This window comes from Oryctolagus cuniculus, chromosome 5, assembly GCF_964237555.1.
Source record: "Oryctolagus cuniculus chromosome 5, mOryCun1.1, whole genome shotgun sequence".
Classification (NCBI taxonomy): domain Eukaryota; kingdom Metazoa; phylum Chordata; class Mammalia; order Lagomorpha; family Leporidae; genus Oryctolagus; species Oryctolagus cuniculus.
This window is the reverse complement of record NC_091436.1, coordinates 100366237-100384853: the sequence shown is the minus strand read 5'-3', so window position 1 is coordinate 100384853 and position 18617 is coordinate 100366237. Positions and strand designations below refer to the sequence as shown.

The window sequence follows — 18617 nt, the reverse complement described above, 5'->3', positions numbered from 1 at the left end:
ACACTTTCAGAGACTTATCATGTTTCTACATTTTGTAGCACCTGACATGAAAGAGCATTTGTTTAGATGTGGGTGCCATTCCTGTGTATGGTTATTGTGCTCAGTGAAATTTCTGTATATATATATATACCCTGAAAAAGCTCAAAATATTAGTTCAAAATGTTCTACTACAGCCAAATCTAACTTTCCAATAATTTAGCTTGCCTAGAATCACCTAATTCTATGCTTTTGTTCTATACATTTGGCACTTTTTCCACACTTACAGAAATGTAGGAAAATAGTTGAGACTGCTAGAGCTACATTTTGTTAACTTTTTAGTTACACCCTTATTGCTATTCATAATAAAAAAAAGTTTAACTGCTTAGGAAAATGAAAAACTTACACAGAATCCCCTCATTTGAGGTGAAGCATTTGGCAGCCTTGACTTTCCAGAGCATCAGTCAATGCAAATGTAGGAAATTGGAGAAGAAATTTTTGCTTTCTATCTCTGAGCCAACTAAAACATCTGAGTTGAGCATAGAATAGCAATTCCCTCCCATTCATAGTTCTAAGTGTAGACTACATATTACCAATAATAAACCACATATTAGCCAGATTACTGTTAAAAGCAAATTACAACTGCCTTTTTATCTGAAATCATTAATTACAGAGTCCAGTGTTAAAACTTTGAATATTATAATGCATACATTATATATGAATACATTATACTGATAATGACTTTTAGTCACCAAATAGGATTTATTGTATTCAGTATATTCTCTGTAAATTCAAAATGTTATAGTGAACTCTAAGACAGATTACATTAAAAGTTGCTAATATATAGGGTAGCACTTGTTTCCTGAAGTCACTTGACAAAAGGATGAAAGAGATACTAATTTCTGTATAAAGGACCCAAGAGAAATGTACTTCATAATAATCAATTAAACAAAAATTTGTTTATATATATATATATATCAAATATCCTTCAAATGATTTAAACTAATAATGCTCCCAATTCAAAATTGTCCCTACATAATTACTGTATTATTGATAGCGAACGAAGTTGAAATGTTTAACTAATTCAAACTTTGGATTACATATAAACAACCACCTTTTAAATAATGAGTATGAGGTACATTTCCTTATGTGTTAATTTGCTTGATACCTTTACAGTCTTAATTTTACAGTACATACATTTGAACAACAAAAAGGCTTTTCTCTACACAAAATCCAAAATACTAGCTTGATTGCTTTTTGATATTAAAAATTAAAATGTATTAAGTTATAAATTATACCATATTGATTGTCATATTTAGTCATTATATGTTCTTATAGAATGAAAATTATTGAGCTTCTTTGTGGTTTAAATATTGTCAGATTATAGTTTCTGAAATGCTTAAAGACCTTCTTTAAACTTTAAAATTAGTGTTAAGTTCAGGCAATCCCAACAAATAAACAATTGGGAGACATTAGTCTGCTTTAATGTGGTAATTTGTGGCATATTTTTCAAATAATATGGGAATTATCATATAATAAATGAGCAAAAATATAAACATTCATGGTATATGTACATTTTATGTAGTTGCAAATAAAATTATTTTTTTCTTTGGCCACACAAAATTCTTATTTTCCCTGCAATAACAGAAAAAAAATGACTTTTGTGAAAAAATTTTAAACTTTATACTGTTGTAAATTTGAAATTTTTGTTTTATCATAGCCAAATTAGGGAAGATATGAACTTTTTTACTTGAGTTGAAAAGTAGCTGCTAGAAGTTATTTTTATTTGCAATTACATTAAAAACTATAACTTATACTACTGACTAACATGGTAATGAAATAGATGCAGATGTCCAAGATTTAATTTTGTAGGAAGACTAATTTTTTTCTCCATTGTTGCCACAATCATCCCCAAACATACATTATTTATATTTTAAAATTGCATTATTATCTGTGATTTGTAAAATTCACCATCAGTAATAGTGAATATCTGCTACTCTTTGTTTTAAATAAAATTGTTTTGGAGTTATTTTCATTTTCTTAATAAATTATGGCATATTTTTATTTCTTTTTAATGAGGCCATTGGCAATACAACTGTAATAATTTATTCTTTAAAAGAAAAGCTCAAATAAATAATTCATTTAAAGAAAGTTCAAATTTCTAAACATTGACTTATGTATTAACTGCAGTTCACTGTCAAGTGCTTTATTGTGTTACTGAGAAGTCACTAACTCATTCTTTCTTTATAGTATCTATCATAATGTCTGAAACATCGATTGTCATGTTCATATGTAGTATCTCCATGGTGCCATAGACCTAGACTGTAACCTGTTCTGCATGTATGTTACACCTTGTGTACATTACTTAAAGCTTTTGAACGTAAGGCTTCTGATCAAATACTGATTGCATGGCATTTAGCTTTAGTAGGTCTATGGCTGCTGTAATATAACGTGATCTCCACATTAATATTTGCAGTATGCAAGAATACTGACTGACTGTTTTGTGTGTACTCTTGCCAGTGAGTTATAGGTCTAGTGCTAGAGAAAGTAAATCAACAACATTAACTGTGCCAGAGCAGCAAAGAACAACTCATCACCGCTCACGTTCAGTGTCTCCTCATCGCGGCGATGATCAGGGAAGGCCGCGTTCACGTTTACCAAATGTGCCATTACAGAGGTAGGCTTTGAAATGGGCTCAGCGTCCCTGATAATGCTGTCTCTTGTTATATAATAAATTTCCATGGGACTCTAACCAAATGAAATGAAGGTTTGGTCAGTTAAGTTTTTTTTTTTTTTTTTTTTAATTCTTCAAGTAATGATCTATTCCTTAATCTCAAAAAATTCCCCAGGGAGTGGAAGCATAATTTTTGCATTGCTGTCTTGTCTTCTATTCTTGTCTTCTATTTGCTAGTTTTCTTTCACATTAGGAAAAGTTGTAATAAATCTCATCTGGGCAAAGAAGTGGCAAAGAGAATAAGGTTAGGAGGCAGAATGTATTTTTAAGGTAGCTAGGATTGTCTCTTTGAACACTTTAGGTACTTGGAAAAGTAAATAAAATGTGTAATGCAGTGCTGTACTTCCTCTTACTCCGAAATATACTGCTGAAATCACCAAATATGCTGATGCAAATTGTGGTCCTTTTTGATAGAATTTTGAAGAGTTTGGAGAAAAGCAGAATGGGCAAAACCCTCAGAGAATAAACACTCTTAATTCATCGACAAAATAGGTTTTAGTTTGATGCCAGCACTTCTCAAGCTGTGTTCTTTGTTTGCAAATAATTATCAGTTCCTTCCTGTTAGTCTGCCTACCTGCTTTAGGAAGAGAATATATTTTGACACATTATTTTTTTGCGATCTCTTCAGGAGCTTAGATGAAATTCATCCAACAAGAAGGTCACGTTCTCCAACCAGACACCATGATGCCTCCCGAAGTCCAGTTGACCATAGATCCAGAGATGTGGATAGTCAGTATTTGTCAGAACAAGACAGGTACTTGTCCAAATTATGATCTCAACATTATTACTTTCTTTGTTCTATTTTAATATATACAAACTTTGTGGCATAGTACATTAAAGAAAGTATTTTGTCACTCAAAATTGAATTTTTCTCAAGAAACAAGGTGTTGGAATAGAAATGAAAGTCTAGCAAATATTTGGCTAGCATTCTATAGTTATATGCATTTTTTACAAAACCGAAACTTAGGTTATTCTGCTTTAAATATACACCTTGTTGTTGACTTAGATACTGACCTAAATTACAGAAGGGAGTCTAAATGTTTTCTCTTTTGTAGGTCATAGTCTTTATAATTACTTAGGTAATTATAAAATTATTTATGTAATTGAGAGTATTTTAGATCATCTGAAAGATGGTTTTGATTGCAGAGTTTCTTCGAGAACTTCAGTAATAATGTTTTTGTTATATATGCTTTTTTTTTAATAAAATGCCTTTCCATAAAATGTTTATAAAGTACAAAATACTGAGGTGGATTCTTTCTTAAATGAATATGTAATGATATGTAATTAAGTCTAGTTCTGCACTTGTTTATGAGCAAGTATTTAATGGAAACAGTTATTATGAATCTATGTTAAGAATACTTTGTATGTGCCTACCGACTGTCTTCTTAAAGTAACCACACACCTGTGCAATTAGCCTAACAACAAGCTTCAGATTTGATTTAAGGTGTTGTAATATTCACCTTGTTGCATATTTTTTTTCTGGCTTTTTGAAGTGGGGAAGATTCCTTGAGGGATAGGGAAAGGACAAGGGTGCTGAATGCTTTTTCACTGTGGAGTCAAGGACACAGTACCCAAGTTGTGCTTCTTACTTTATAATTGTTTCCCTACTTTGAGAAGTTGTGTGATGACCTTCAAGAGTGGACTTATCGTGGGTGCTGGGACAGGAAAATGCTCTTAGGAATAGGATTACAGATCACCTGGCTTAAGTTAAGTTAGGGCTACTTTGTCAACATTCATCTGGGCCAATGTGAATTTTGTTGAGGAGGAAAATCAAAGGGCAACTTTACCAGGGCAATCCATATATTGAAATTAATTTGGATTGGATATTGAAAAACATACCTTTTTAAAGGTTAAAAAATCCCAAATACATTTTCAGTTGGTTAAGCACGAATACAATGTGAAACTGCATTTTCAGTGGCTATGGAAGCTCAGCAAACTGTCACTCTAGGCTGCCAAAAATAAATACAATCTTTTCGGACCCCAAGGATATCAGAAAGGCTGAATTTATAATATTTTTATGACTCAAATGTCTATAGTTGAAATAGATTTTGATATCTTATTTAGGGAAGGTTTATTTTTGTTTTATTTTAATATTCTGTAAAATAGTTTTGAAATACAGCAAGTCGGCAATAGCTAGGACCTCTACCATAATGTTTGTACTTTATTGTTTAGACTTTTAAAATGCTGTCATGTTTACTTTTGTTTAACCTCTCAAGCCAAAATGCTAGTGCAGACAATCTGGTTTCTTTCCTTTTCATGTTTTCATTGGCATACCATTGGCATAATCCACCTCATTTAATGCTTTCATAATTTATCTGTTTCACTCAACACCCATCATCCTGTCTGTGCAGTGAGCTTCTTATGCTGCCCAGAGCAAAACGAGGACGAAGTGCAGAATGCCTACATACTACCAGGTAAATACAGGGATTTGGTAATGGTGACTGTGTGTGGTGACTCTCTCCATTCTACTATTCTTCCGTCTCCCTCTTAGTGGTATTATTACGAATAGGGAAAATGGATTTGCCAAGTATTTAAAATTTGCTTTGTTTAATATGGAGGTTATGGAAAAGGTTCCAAGTATGTTTCAATTCTGATCCAGCAAGATTACTTTACTATCTACATATTCAAAATCCAGCAACCAATGAGCTTGGTGGAACCATGTTCATATTCCTAAAACTGAGGCAGCAGTTTCTGCAATTGAAATTCTAAATGCTCAGTTGGAGCATCCCTGCCCCTCACACACAAACCTGTCTAGTCACAGGAGGTCTGATCTTTATGTGCATGGCAGTGTTCTTGTTTTCATTACTGTAATTTTGCTTTCTTTAGACATTTTGTTTCTTTTTGAAACCTGTTATTTGTGTTATGTTCATATAATAAAGTCTTTACCAGTTTATTTTTAATGGATTATTTTCTACTTTCTGCCTGATAGTGAAGATGATTGACCTTGTCAACTTCTTGACTCCTTCACCCCCTCAAACTCAAAAATGCTGCAATGCAAACTTTCCCATAAAGGCTTGTAGCAATACAGCAAAGGATATAATACTCATCTCTAAATTGGAACTCACAGCCCAAAAGCTTTGTGTTAGTCTCATTATGTTTCAAATTTCATATCCAAAGTTAAAATTTCCTACAGGATATCTCATAGAATGAGTCTGTAAATTTATTTATTGTTAATCTGAAGTTAATAGGGAGCAAGGAAAGAATAAGTCAGTGAAACAAATCAGCACACCAAAAAACTCTTCCAAATATTTTAGCCAATAAAAAGTAAAAGGAAGGAGAATGAAAGAAGTATGACCTCAAGGCATGGGAGACAAAGACAAATGCCAGGTTCATCGTTTCTATGTGGAGCACGTGGTTCTGCTCATTAATGCAAACATGATTGTGCTAATAAGAATTGTTTCCATTTGTACATGCCCGAAATTATTTTATTGGTAGCAGTTCCTCTGTTTGCTTGTAGTGTAATGAGGAATTATTAGTTCTACTTGTCAACTGAGGAAATGATATAAAATCATAAATTTTATAAAAATCAACTCAGATTCTTTATAATGCTAAATTGCCCAGGCATATTAGTTGTTTTTCCAGACAAATAGCTTCTAGAAATGGTTTATTTACTAATTGTTGACATTTTCTTGTAGTCCTGTTAATGTGACTAGTACAACCATTTAAAAACAAAGGTGCATGTGTAAGAAATATATATATTTATTAAGGTACCTGGGGTGTACTTGGTACTAAGTGGACAGTTTTTTGTAGGATGTTCTGTATGCAGTCTTATTTTTAAAATTGATGCCTTGCTATCAATTCTGAATTCCATATAACCTATCTGTTTAAATTAGAATGTTGACTTTGACTGTCCTGATATAGGCAAATAATCGTAGGTATATTTATATATAAATAGCTTAAAACTAGATAAATGTTCATCTGAGGCAAATCAAGCCTTGTTACTAATAACAGCTGCAATAACATAGGAAACTGAAGCAGAGCTAGCCAAATTTTTGGATCCAAAAATATGTCACTAATATCTTCTCTTTCCTCCTTGCTGATTTTCTTTTATAATAGCAGTAATTTTCTGGCTTAATTAATTCCCTAATAGTTGCTAATTTCATTTTTATTAAAACTATAATTATATCAACTATCATTTTATTCCTGATTTTTAAAAAATTTTCTCTTCATTCCCTATTTTGTAAATGCTTAAAGTATGGAGATAGAGAATACATGAGGTCAAATATATGTATATGTGTTTATATATAATCTTCTATTTTATACTCATGTATTTACAAAATACCTTAACATTTCCAGATAAAAATATAAAAATATGTACATATAGATAAATGCAGCTTTTTAGTGGATATATTCATTTATCTATTTATGACTGAAATTCTAATTAACCAAATTTTTCAAAATATGTCATATTAACAGAACTTTTATAAGTAAAACCAGAAGATTTACTGATCTCCAATAAAAATAAGAAAAATAACATTATTAAATACCAAGCACAGCATTAAATACTTAATGTACTTTATCTCAGTTTTCTGACAGTTAATTATGTTAATGTTATGAATTAATGGTATAATTTTATATATGAGTAAAATTCTAACAGACTTTAACTTCATAAATAACAGGAAAAACATTCAAAATCATATGTATTTGATATTTGCCACAAAACAAGTTTTTTCTAAAGATCTAATTGGTCCTGTAAGATGTTCTACCGATAAAAGAGTTTGTGGATCAAATGGATTTTTGGGAAACTTCCCAATTAAAGTCCCTTCCTATAGATTTAATAGGCACAGCATCTTAAAGTTGTGTACTGAAGTGCCTACTTCATATTAATTACCTAGAATTATTGATATTAAAACCCCTTTTCCCTAAAACACATTCTGAGGAAGTGGTATAAAGCATAAGAAATGCTAGCCCTGCCTTACTGTATGCTATATTCTTTAAATACCTGTTATCTCATTTAACTCTCAAAGGGTCCCTGTTAAATAGATGTTATTTCCCCCATTTTGTAGCACTAGAAGCAGACTTACCAGTGAGTGGCAAGGCCAACATGGGAACTCTGATCTTCAGAATGTAAATTTCATTCTGTTTTCTATTGTTTCCCCTTCTATGAAGAACCTTGTTAGACTATTCCTGAAAAGAAATTACCTCTAAAGCAATTTCCTCAAAAGCTTTTATAGTAACCTGTTACCAAAGATAATAAGTACCCAAGGTTGGGAATTCAAAAGAAGACTGTACTCTAAAGAAAGCTGAATTCTTGGTTTCAGTAAAATCTTTTCTCAAGTTGAGCTTAAAAATGGTGCTCTAGGACAGTTTTAACTTAAGCTTTGAGGAATTTCTTTTGATTTGACCATTAGTCTACTATGGGATGTTTGGCAGTGTGTCCTTGGTAAACGTGGACTGCCTTCCCTACTTACCACACTTTCATGTAGACAAAAATGGATGGTAGGTTTCGATAATAGCCATTAAATTATTAGAACATTATTATATTCTCAAAAAAAATAATCAATAACTGAGCTTTGCCCTTTTTGGCATATATCATCTAGAATTCCTGATAGATTTTAAAGGAATTCATGTGGATTTGGGCTTCACTTCTGCCACTGTGCAAATTCAGAATTCACATTCCGATTGGCATTACTCATCTTGCGCAGTCCAAAGATAAGTTTCACTTGTGGTTGGATTTGGAACCAGTCATTGCTTAAACAGAAAGAGTCTGCTCTTTCAACATTGACTACTTGGCCTTCTGTTCTTTGATTCACTGCAGTCCAGGACTGTAACCAAACTTGTCTCTCTAATTCTGTACAACTGTTTGTTTTACAACATTTACTCTTTTGCCATATTTAGTCCAAGTACATGAATTATTATATTTGCACTTTTGACTATGAGTTTTTTCCTTCCATACAAACAGGAATAATATTAAATGAAGGATTAAATAATAAATTTAAATATTGGTTAATAATAATCCACAGAGTTTGATTAGCCAATATTTTTCTGATTAATTCAATTAAACTATAATTTTTATATTTTAATTACAGAGGCAGATGTCTGTGATTTCAGAACTTAATTGTTTCAAGCCCAACTTTAAATAATTCCTAGGGAAAACAAAATGTCCCTCTAAGTATCCTCATAGACCTCATTCTTAATATACTAATAAAATTTGCTTCATATATATTTTTCTGTTTCCTACGTTTTTGTGTTGCATGTTCCAGACATCTTGTTAGGCACTATAAAACATTACCGCCCAAGATGCCTTTATTACAGAATGGTTCTCACTGGAATATTTACAGGTAAGAGCCATAAGAGTGAGTACCAGTTATAAAATCCCCAACCCCTTGCTTACTAAAAGTAGGAAATTTGCATTCTGATAAAGCATTGCCATTGCTCTTTGGAGCTACTTATATAACAAGAATAATGATACCTAAAACTACTTTTAATTATAAAACTTGATATTTCAAGAACTCTTCTCTAAATTAAATCTACTCACTGACATAGCAGAATTCTATTTGTTTTTGTCATTATTTGTTTTCTGTGTTTACTTTAAGTGCAGTAATTATTTCATTTTATTTTTGGATAATTTTAATTTGTGAAGCTCAATTATGCCTACACATTCTAAGACCAAATCAGTGACTAGACAGGACAATCCCCTTCATCACGAATACTTTACCTCAAGAGTGCTGCTGAGGTTTACTGATGAAATACTGGCTAGGTAAGAGCATCCGGAAGTGAAATGTTCCACTTCCCTTGTCTGGTGTCCTGAACCCAAACAGCTGAATTGTAGAACTGTTTCTCCTCTGATGTCCTTCATTTTGTTTTGGTGTGGCATCTGTTCTTGGTAATGAAGTTTGAGGCATTTTCTTTTAGTGCTTCCTGTGTCCAGTTTTTGCCTTATTAGATGTGATTTAGTGTCATTTTTCAATCTGAGACCCTTTAAAAAATTATGCAAAGCAACTTAAGCATAATCTTTGTTTAGTTTCATTTTTCTAAACAAAATTTTGCACTGTCATCCCGTCAGCTCTCTCACACCCTTATGAACTGAATCCCAGCGATTCTACCTTTTGTGTAAAGAGGACATTATTTTATGCTCTACTCTCTAACATGGTCTTCCTTTCTTTGTTTTCTTTGTCTTTCTCTTCTACCACTGGATGCAATGCACTGGCACTAGTGAACTGCAGCCCTCCCTTGACAGGGCTAGGAGTGCTAGTACCAACTGCTTGAGACCAGATACTAGTTTGCATTCACCAGAACGAGAAAGGTATAAAATAAAGACTTTCTTAATTTCTTATCATTTGTACTAGTGTTTTTATTTTTTTCAGTCACTGTGTTTTGTTTCATGTGAGCCTCACAGGTTTATCCATTCATATTCACATTGCTAACTGTCTACATTTCCCCCTCCCTTATTACATGTCTGTGTAGAGGTATGTGTATGTGGATAAGCCACAGGGCACACATACACATATTTCTGTGAATGTTGTTGCAAATGGTGTGATGTAATTTGTAAAGCTGTTGGCTACTGCTTCCCCCTCCCCTTTATTTTTTTTTTTTTCTGTTCTTTGGTTTATTTACAAACTTCTCAGGGAGCCTTCAATATGCTGATCATGTTTTAAGGTCCAATGAGTTATCTAAAGAGAGAGAGAGCTTTCCTGTTAGTTACACAACTAAATAATATTTTTAAGTTTAACAACAATCTTCCATAGCTCAAAACAGGAATTCTCTTATAATAGAACCGTTCTGTGTGCATCTCTTTTTGTTTTTAACCTGGTGTTCGAATATAGGTCATGTTTTGCATTAAATTACATTTTGACAACAAAAAATGGCATATTCATTAATGTCCACATAATATATACAAGGGTACTTCAAAAAGTTTGTGGAAAGATGAAATTCATTTAAGTTTGATGTAAAAATTTTTGAATCTGTGTGATTTTTATACAACATTTTATGAACTTTTTGAGTTCACATATACACATATAATTTTGCTTAAAACTTTTATTCTCATTTTAATTCAGTTCATTCAGTGATTATGTATCACAGTTCTTAATTGTAAGCATTTACCTTTTTCATTTTGATAGAACCTTCTATTCCAGCAAACTTGGTTATAATATATAGTGCAGATGATAATTACTGTCTGTTTTAAATTAGAAATCATTCATTCACAAGATATTTTCATTCTATCTCTTTACAAATACTGAAGAAAAATATTCAGTTGCAATAATTTACCCCACTTCTCCTTCTTCAGAGGCTATGTAAAATTTATCTTCAGCACACTTTCTAGTCTAATTGTTTATTTTCTTATAAGGCATTCCTGGAATTAAACAGTAGGTTCAGAAATACATACATATTATTAATATCTTTGTTAGATTCTAATAAAATCTACCTTTTAATTATGTACTGTTTTATATTTATAAGCTTGTAATAGAAAAAATGAAGTTTAATTTGCATTTTGTATCCTTTTACCCTTTTAATAGAAATTTTTGTTGAAAGGGCTTCAGGCTCTTCTAAAATCACAATTAAAATTGTTTTATTATTCTATGTCATGTGTTTCCCCAAACTATAATTAAAGAGTAGCTAGACATTTTTAATTTTTTTAGTATTTATTATTTCCTGTATGTGTTGGGTTAGTGTTTTCTAAAAAAGAATTGCTTAAGTTCCTAGAAGCTTCTGATTATGACACCAACCTAATGTTTTTAATAGAATCTAAACCAATGGCATCTGACAAAAGTAAATGTAAGCTACAGTTATACATTTACTTGTGTTATAGCCGTACGAAAAAACGTAAAATTAATTTTGATGTCTTAAGCAAGCATATCAAAGCTGTCTTTTTAACATATGATCAGTATAAAGACTGTAATATTGCATTCACTTTTCCATGGTAAGCTATGCAGAGTACATTTTGTGCTTAGAGCACATCTGAACTTGGATGGGCCATTCTAGTGCTCTAGTGCTCAGCAGCGTCATGTGCCTTTGGCTACTGTCTTGGACAGCATAGGTTTGTTTTTATGGTGACACCTATCTGTCATATCTCCCCTGTGCCACTAAAGCCCCAACATTCACAAATAGGTGTGCTGGTGAATTCAGTCCCTCAGATACACCCTTAAAATGTGTCAAACTGAAGATGGCTAATCTAGCCTCTGTTACTGCACAGGAAATTCAAGTGGATGAACTTACCTTTAATAGAAGAAGAAGAAAATGAAAACCTCTATCGATGCTATATATTGACTAAAAATAAATTTTGCACTTAAAAGAGCAAGGAGAGGGAACTGGTACCATCAGCAACCCTCTTAATTTATTGAGGCTACTTTCTTGCCAAGAAGAATATTAAGCAAGTTAAGTTTTATTAGGGAAATTAAAGTAGTTGTAGATGCTTGTTGGTTTGGAAGATAGGGACTACATACACCTTTTTGTTCCTGAGAGTGTCAGTAACTCCAACACAGAACCTAACAGCATCAGGAGTATGGACTTTATTCTCTTTGGAGGATGCATCTGGGGTCCTTAGGAACATGGGGAAAATTGTAGGAAGAGAGAGGCTCAGAGTGTTTACCAGGGTGCTTATTACTGTGGTTGACCAGATGGCTTATTACATTAATGCCTACTATGTCCATAAATCATTAGATACTTTTTAAGCATTCATATCCTTAAGATAGTAAATTATTCCAACAAATTGGTGAACTAGTAAGTTTCAGTTTTAAATGATGATTTAAATGCTGTTACGCTAACTTAGTGCCACTTTCTGAAGTATCCTTACTAAATTTTAAAGCAAATTGAGTTTTGTGTTAACACGAAGGGTGGAGTTGCCAGAGAAGACTCAGTACTTGGCACCAAACTTTACTAATGACCCAGTAGACAAAGGCGCAGCATCCTTTCCTGAGGAAGTGGGAAGCCAGAAATCCACCTCTTCTCTTATTCTATGATCTAGCCCCGGTTAACAGATGAGTTTTGAGTAATAAGTGAAGAATCACTGTTTGGAAAGGAAACCATTTCCATTTAGGAATTCTTACCATTTGTGTTCTGTGGTTACATGAATAGAAAACTTACTTATGGATTGCCATAATTCAAGCATGCCTCACAAACCAAGAAATACTAGGTTATTTACAATAATGCCCGCTCCCCTTGCTTTCCTGCTTGGGAAGGAGTAAATTAAAGGCCTCATGTCGAGCTGTTCCCTCACAGGTATTTTTTTTTTTTTAATTAATGCTTAAATGTTCTAATACATTGATTTTTTTTTTTTAGAGCTACTGGAGAACAGTTACTCTTCTTGGATGTTTTGTCTTTTTTCTTAACCACTCACAGCAATCATTGCCTCACTTAAGTTCTCCTGAAACGACGATCCATAGACTTGCGTCCGTCTTTGCCTTTCAGTAAATCCTGAAACTTGACTTCTGTGCCGTCCCACTGCACTGTCAGTATGCTGAAATTCCTCCGTGGGTTGAGTTGTCCAGTGGCGGCTTATGGCATTTCACATTAACCTTACTGTCACCAATCTGTAATCCCTGCAGCACTCTCTTGCCTTGGTTGTGACACAGTCTCCTTTGCTGGCTTGTCCTCACTCCCTACCCCATATAGATTAACATTTCCCTAGTTTCACCAGGGGTTCCTTTTTAGCTACATTCACACCATCCCTTCGATTACATTTCTAACAAAGGCTTCCACCAGAATATATGTGAGGACAGCGCTCCACTGTGGTTGATCAGGGCAGAATTTCCTCCTGAGTAGCAAGTCCAAATTTCCATCTGATGGCTTCCACATATACCTAGGCTCATCATCTGGAAATACTTCCCTTCTTGCTCTTTCTTCAAATCTAGTGCATCAATAAATCCTGTCATTGCCTCCCAAATAGATCAGTCACCTTGATGACAGCCCTTCTCCAGTTTGTGTCATCCCTGAGCCCCATTAATTGTCTTAAAAACTTTAGTAATACTCTTCATTATTTTATATATTGTTTTTTCCAAAAAAATTAAACTACCCTTCCTAACTTTGTTATCTACTTGAAAATTATACTCATTCTTTAAGAACTCAGTCAAATGCCATTTTTGTTTTTGGTAGAACATTTCTTCACCACTCATGCCTGCCAGTCCCCCTTACACACACACACACACACACACACACACACACGCATTGCCTTCTTCCCCTCTTTTTTTTTTTTTTTTTTTTTTTTTTTTTTTTTTTTGCCAATTAGAACTATTTACATATCTGGGAACACATAACTTAAATGCTTATATTAAAACTTATTACAGGGGCCAGCGCCATGGCTCATATGGCTAATCCTCTGCCTGCGGCGCCAGCATCCCATATGGGCACCGGGTTCTAGTCCCGGTTGCTCCTCTTTCAGTCTGGCTCTCTGCTGTGGCCCGGGAGGGCAGTAAAGGATGGCCCTGGTGCTTGGGCCCTGCACCCGCATGGGAGACCAGGAGGAAGCCCCTGGCTTCGGATCAGCGCAGTGCTAGCCATAGCGGCCATTTGGGGAGTGAACCAATGGAAGGAAGCCCTTTCTGTCTCTCTCTCACTCTCTATAACTCTACCTGTCAAATAATTAAAAAAATATATTATAATGTACTTAACAGTGTGTTTGTTTCTTCCACTGTGCTATACAACACTACAGGGAAGAAATTATATATTTGTCTTTTCCATTTCTAATAGCAGTGTTATTATTTTTCTCTTAGTAAATACCCAGTTTGGGGATTTTGTGAGCTTAGGAAAACACTCTCAAAGAAAAAGAAAAGAAAAGAAAAACACTCTATTTTCCACTATCAAATTTGTCTAATCATGAGCTATACTCAGATTCTAGAAAAACTGGGAGCTCTAATTCTCACCATACATATGATAGACAAGTTTGAATGCCATGACTATAAGACTGTAAGTCTGCTAACAAACCCCAAAATCTACCCGTTTTACTGAACCCCAAGAGGCTTCTGTGAGGCCTCCTGTCTCATGGCTGCTTTGCAGGTTTGTTCATCTTGGTATTCACTATGTATAGAAAGGCAACCTGACTTTACAAGGAGGAATCTAGAAAGCAATAAATCAGTTGTACGCGATTCCTAAACTGAAAGTCACCTGTCATGTAAGCCACTCCCTCTGTGAGGTGCAGTAAAGAAAATGGGTGTGAAAGTCCCTCCATAGGGAAACATGAGGCCAAAGGGAGGTGGTTCCTGTCACAAAAACATTTGTAAATTGAATCAAAATGAATTTCATGAATCTTGTTTCAAGTGTAAGCATATATATTAATTAAAATAAGTAAAATCACTTTAATGCAATATTGGGGGAGGTCTTTTTTATTTTTGTAAAGATTTATTTATTTGAAAGGCAGAGTTACAGAGAGAGAGAGAAGGAAAGAGAAAGAGAAAGAGAGATACCTTTCATATGCTGGTTCACTCCCCAAATGGCCAGAATGTCCAGGGCTGGGCTGGGCTGGAGCCAGTAGCCAGGTGCTTCTCAAGGTCTTCCATGTAGGTGCAGGAACCCAAGCAATGTGGACCGTCCTCTGCTGCTTTCCCAAGCACGTTAGCAGGGAGCTGAATAGGAAGAGGAGCTGCTGGGACTCAATCAGCGGCCATATGGGGTGCCAGCGCAGCAGGCAGCAGCTTAACCTGATAGGAATTAATATGAATAAAATGAGAGTGAAACAAAAATACATTCTTGTATAATCAGGTATCTCATTTGGTTTCTAATGTTATAACAGCTCACAAATATTTTTGATTTGTGCTACATAAAACAATTGATTTGCTTTTCACATAATCTCCTTTTTAGATAACTGAACTGCTCAGTTATATTTTCCAAAGATGTACATACCTTTAAAAGATATATGTATATATGCAACCATGTATATTAAACATACACACGTATTTGCTTTAAGATTTATCAATGCTAGGGAAGAAAAAGCCACAATATAACAAACATTTAATTTGCTCTGGAGGCATATCAGTTTTAATTCCGTTGTATCTCATCAGTGGATCCTGTCATGTGTATCATCACTGTTAGTTTTGTCATTAAAATTCTCATTATCTCTTACCTGAATTACTGCAAATCCTAGGGTCTTACTCCCTTAATATCTACCCTAATACTCACACATGTTTATTACTGATTCTGTGCTGTGCATAATGGAAACAATTGTAAAAAAAATAAATAAAACACCACCATAGGCAGGGAACTTATACCCTAATCCCTCAAACCTGTATCCATCAGAATGATTCTTTTCTGAGCACAATGAAAGGAATGGACCCCAACAAACAGATGTTGCTGAATCAATACATTTACAATACCTGATATTTAAATACTAATAGTGTATTAAAATGTAAACAAGCAATATAACTTAGAAGCAGGCTGGTCTGAAAGAAAAGTCAAGAAGGGGCTGATACAGTGCCATTTCATTATTAAAATCTCCAGCGTAGCTTATCATATGAAAATAGCTGGACCTTTGTGTATTAGTTAACTAGGGTGGGTATAAAAATTCTAATTTTGGTCTTTCTGTGTGATGAGAGAAAAAGAAGTTTCACCATTTTAAAGGCATATGAAATATATTAGTCTATTTAAGTACAATTATGTAATAACAAAACTTAAGTGATGTCTACTTTTGAAACAAAAAGCTGGGTACATATAGACCCTGCTCTCGTTATATCCAATATACATGAGGGGAAAGGTAAACAGATTTCTTGAATGGGTGTTACATGTCAGCATATTCAGAAGGACTTCGAGTATAAAGATATAGATGTGTTCTGCTAAACATGTTCGTTCAAGATTACCTTTTAATTGCTTGCCTACACCATTCTCCTTCATAATTTACTGCATGCTTCATCATTATTATGTTTTATTTTTCTTTACTTTTATGTTTAAATAAATACAAGGACTGGAATTTTGCCTCAGGAAGGAAGGTTATACATAAATCCTTTTAAGTGATTATTACCACTTCACAGAAGAATTTTTTGTATTTTTGTATTTTTGTGTTTTCAAATAACAAAAAAATTCAGCTGTTCTATATTACGTGAATAAAATCTTGAAAACACTGAATTTGAATTTTTTAAAAACTATTTTAGAAAACATTTTTTAATCCATAGAACAAAACCTATAAAGTGAAAAGAAACATTTTAGAGCCTTCAGATTGGATTAGCCAACCATTTAAATAATTTGAAATAATCTAATAATTTAAAATTGATGCAGAATTTTTTAAAAAAATTACATTTAGAACTTTTAAGAGTATATGCCACTCAATCTTCTCTTCTCAAATTCTATTATTGAACATATTCACTTGCTACATGGTTTCCTTAAAACTCAAATTGAAATACGCTAAGTTTGGTTAAGACTGATTAAACAGACTACAAGGGAATTTCAGAACTGAGTACCTGCTGACATCAGGCTTCTTGGTCATATGTTGACAACCCTTGCAGCTTTTGTCCTGATGATCTAGTAAATCCAGTAAGCCTTATATGAAGTCAAGAAAGGTGGATTTTTTTTTTTAGTGACATTAGAAAAAGCTCCCCCTCCCCTTTTTTTTTAAGATTTATTTATTTATTTGAAAGGCAGAGTTGCAGAAAGAGGCAGAGGCAGAGGCAGAGAGAGGGAGAGAGGTCTTCCATCCTCTGGGTCTCCCAAGCAGTGCAAAGGCCCAAGGATTGGGCCATCTTCTACTGCTTTCCCAGGCCATAGCACAGAGCTGGATCCAAAGTGGGGCAGCTGGGACTAGAATCAGCGTCCATGTGGGATGCCAGCCTGCACTGCAGGCAGCGACTTTTCCCGCTATACCACAGTGCCGGCCCCAGAAGTTTCCTTCTGATAATTACAAAATCTTATAGCTAAAGAATTCCTTTAAGATAATTCATTTATTTATTTGTTTATTCCTTTAAGATAATTACATTTATTTATTTGTTCACAAATAAATGTTTGCTCTGCTTACAGATTTCATTTTATACCGTGTATAATGAATATTACTAAGGCTTATCAAAATGAGGATTAAATTATGAAGTATAGAATCTATACTTTGCCTTTTTGAGGTGATTTTCCAGTCCTGTTGTTCCATATATTCCTTTGTTTTAAGAGTTACTAAATGTCCTGTTTTTTCCTGTCTTGTTCACTGGGCAAACAGGGGTAGATGGTCCCCCTCCCTAGATAGGAGACGACCTCCTAGCCCCAGGATTCAAATCCAGCATGCATCTCCGGAGAATGACAGGTACTAGTCAACTCCTCCTCACAAACGAGCGGCGTGGAGGGGCTTTAGGTCACCGAATAAAGGGTAACCAGGAGTGTGGTTGTGGCATGCCTCCTATGAGGAGCCACAGCCACTTGTGTTCTGTGATTCCATCAACAACTGCATCCAGCTCTAATAAAGCACCTCAGAATACCTGGCTAGCAGAGATTAGAGCGCAGATGGCAACTGCACACACACAGTTGAGTCAGGGTCCAGTGAAGGAGTTGTTTCCACTGGCATTTGTTTCAGTGTTTTGAATCTCTAGAAGCATATTTAAGTACTGTTTTTGTTTACATCTGAATCCTATAAATTCTCAGGTGCTTAAGAGTGTGTTAAAATCTACTACAGAGCCAAATATTCGTTATGGTTGATCATTTAATCTCAACTGTCTTGTTTTAGTACTATCTAAGCTTGTTAATCATGAACTTTAGGCTTTGGGTATATTAAAAATTGCCTAGTTTAAAGCAGAACACCTGGTTATTGTACACTTTCTGAATATTGTGTTTTAAACAAAGCATTTTCAAGGGCAAGGGTTAGGCCACAAGGTAGGTTTTTAAAAATAGCATCAGTGCTTTGAATCCACTTCATGCTAATAAAGTCACAAGTTCCACAAAGTATATTTTCTATTGCTTTTGTAATTATTCTGTTTGTTTTTTGTGGTTGTAAAATTGAATTGTGGTGTTTGTTGTTACTTTAGTTTTTTGTTTGTTTGTTTGTTTTCTGACTGGTCACAAATGTTTTGGG

General features: G+C 34.1%; 1 protein-coding gene across 47 annotated transcripts in view; it reads left to right on the top strand.

Annotated features, from left to right (window-relative positions):
• The window catches only part of RIMS1 (regulating synaptic membrane exocytosis 1), a 537571-nt gene that overhangs the window by 368064 nt on the left and 150890 nt on the right, over positions 1–18617 (top strand). For 21 of the 47 annotated variants that reach the window (XM_051854584.2, XM_051854575.2, XM_051854573.2 and 18 more), the window contains 4 exons: positions 2497–2653; positions 3339–3464; positions 5062–5124; positions 9867–9956. In XM_051854584.2, the coding sequence (XP_051710544.2) occupies positions 2497–2653; positions 3339–3464; positions 5062–5124; positions 9867–9956 (436 nt within the window). Of the gene's footprint in view, positions 1–2496; positions 2654–3338; positions 3465–5061; positions 5125–9866; positions 9957–17771; positions 17856–18617 lie in introns of all 47 variants that reach the window. The other 26 variants (XM_051854586.2, XM_051854581.2, XM_051854580.2 and 23 more) reach the window with 3 other exon arrangements.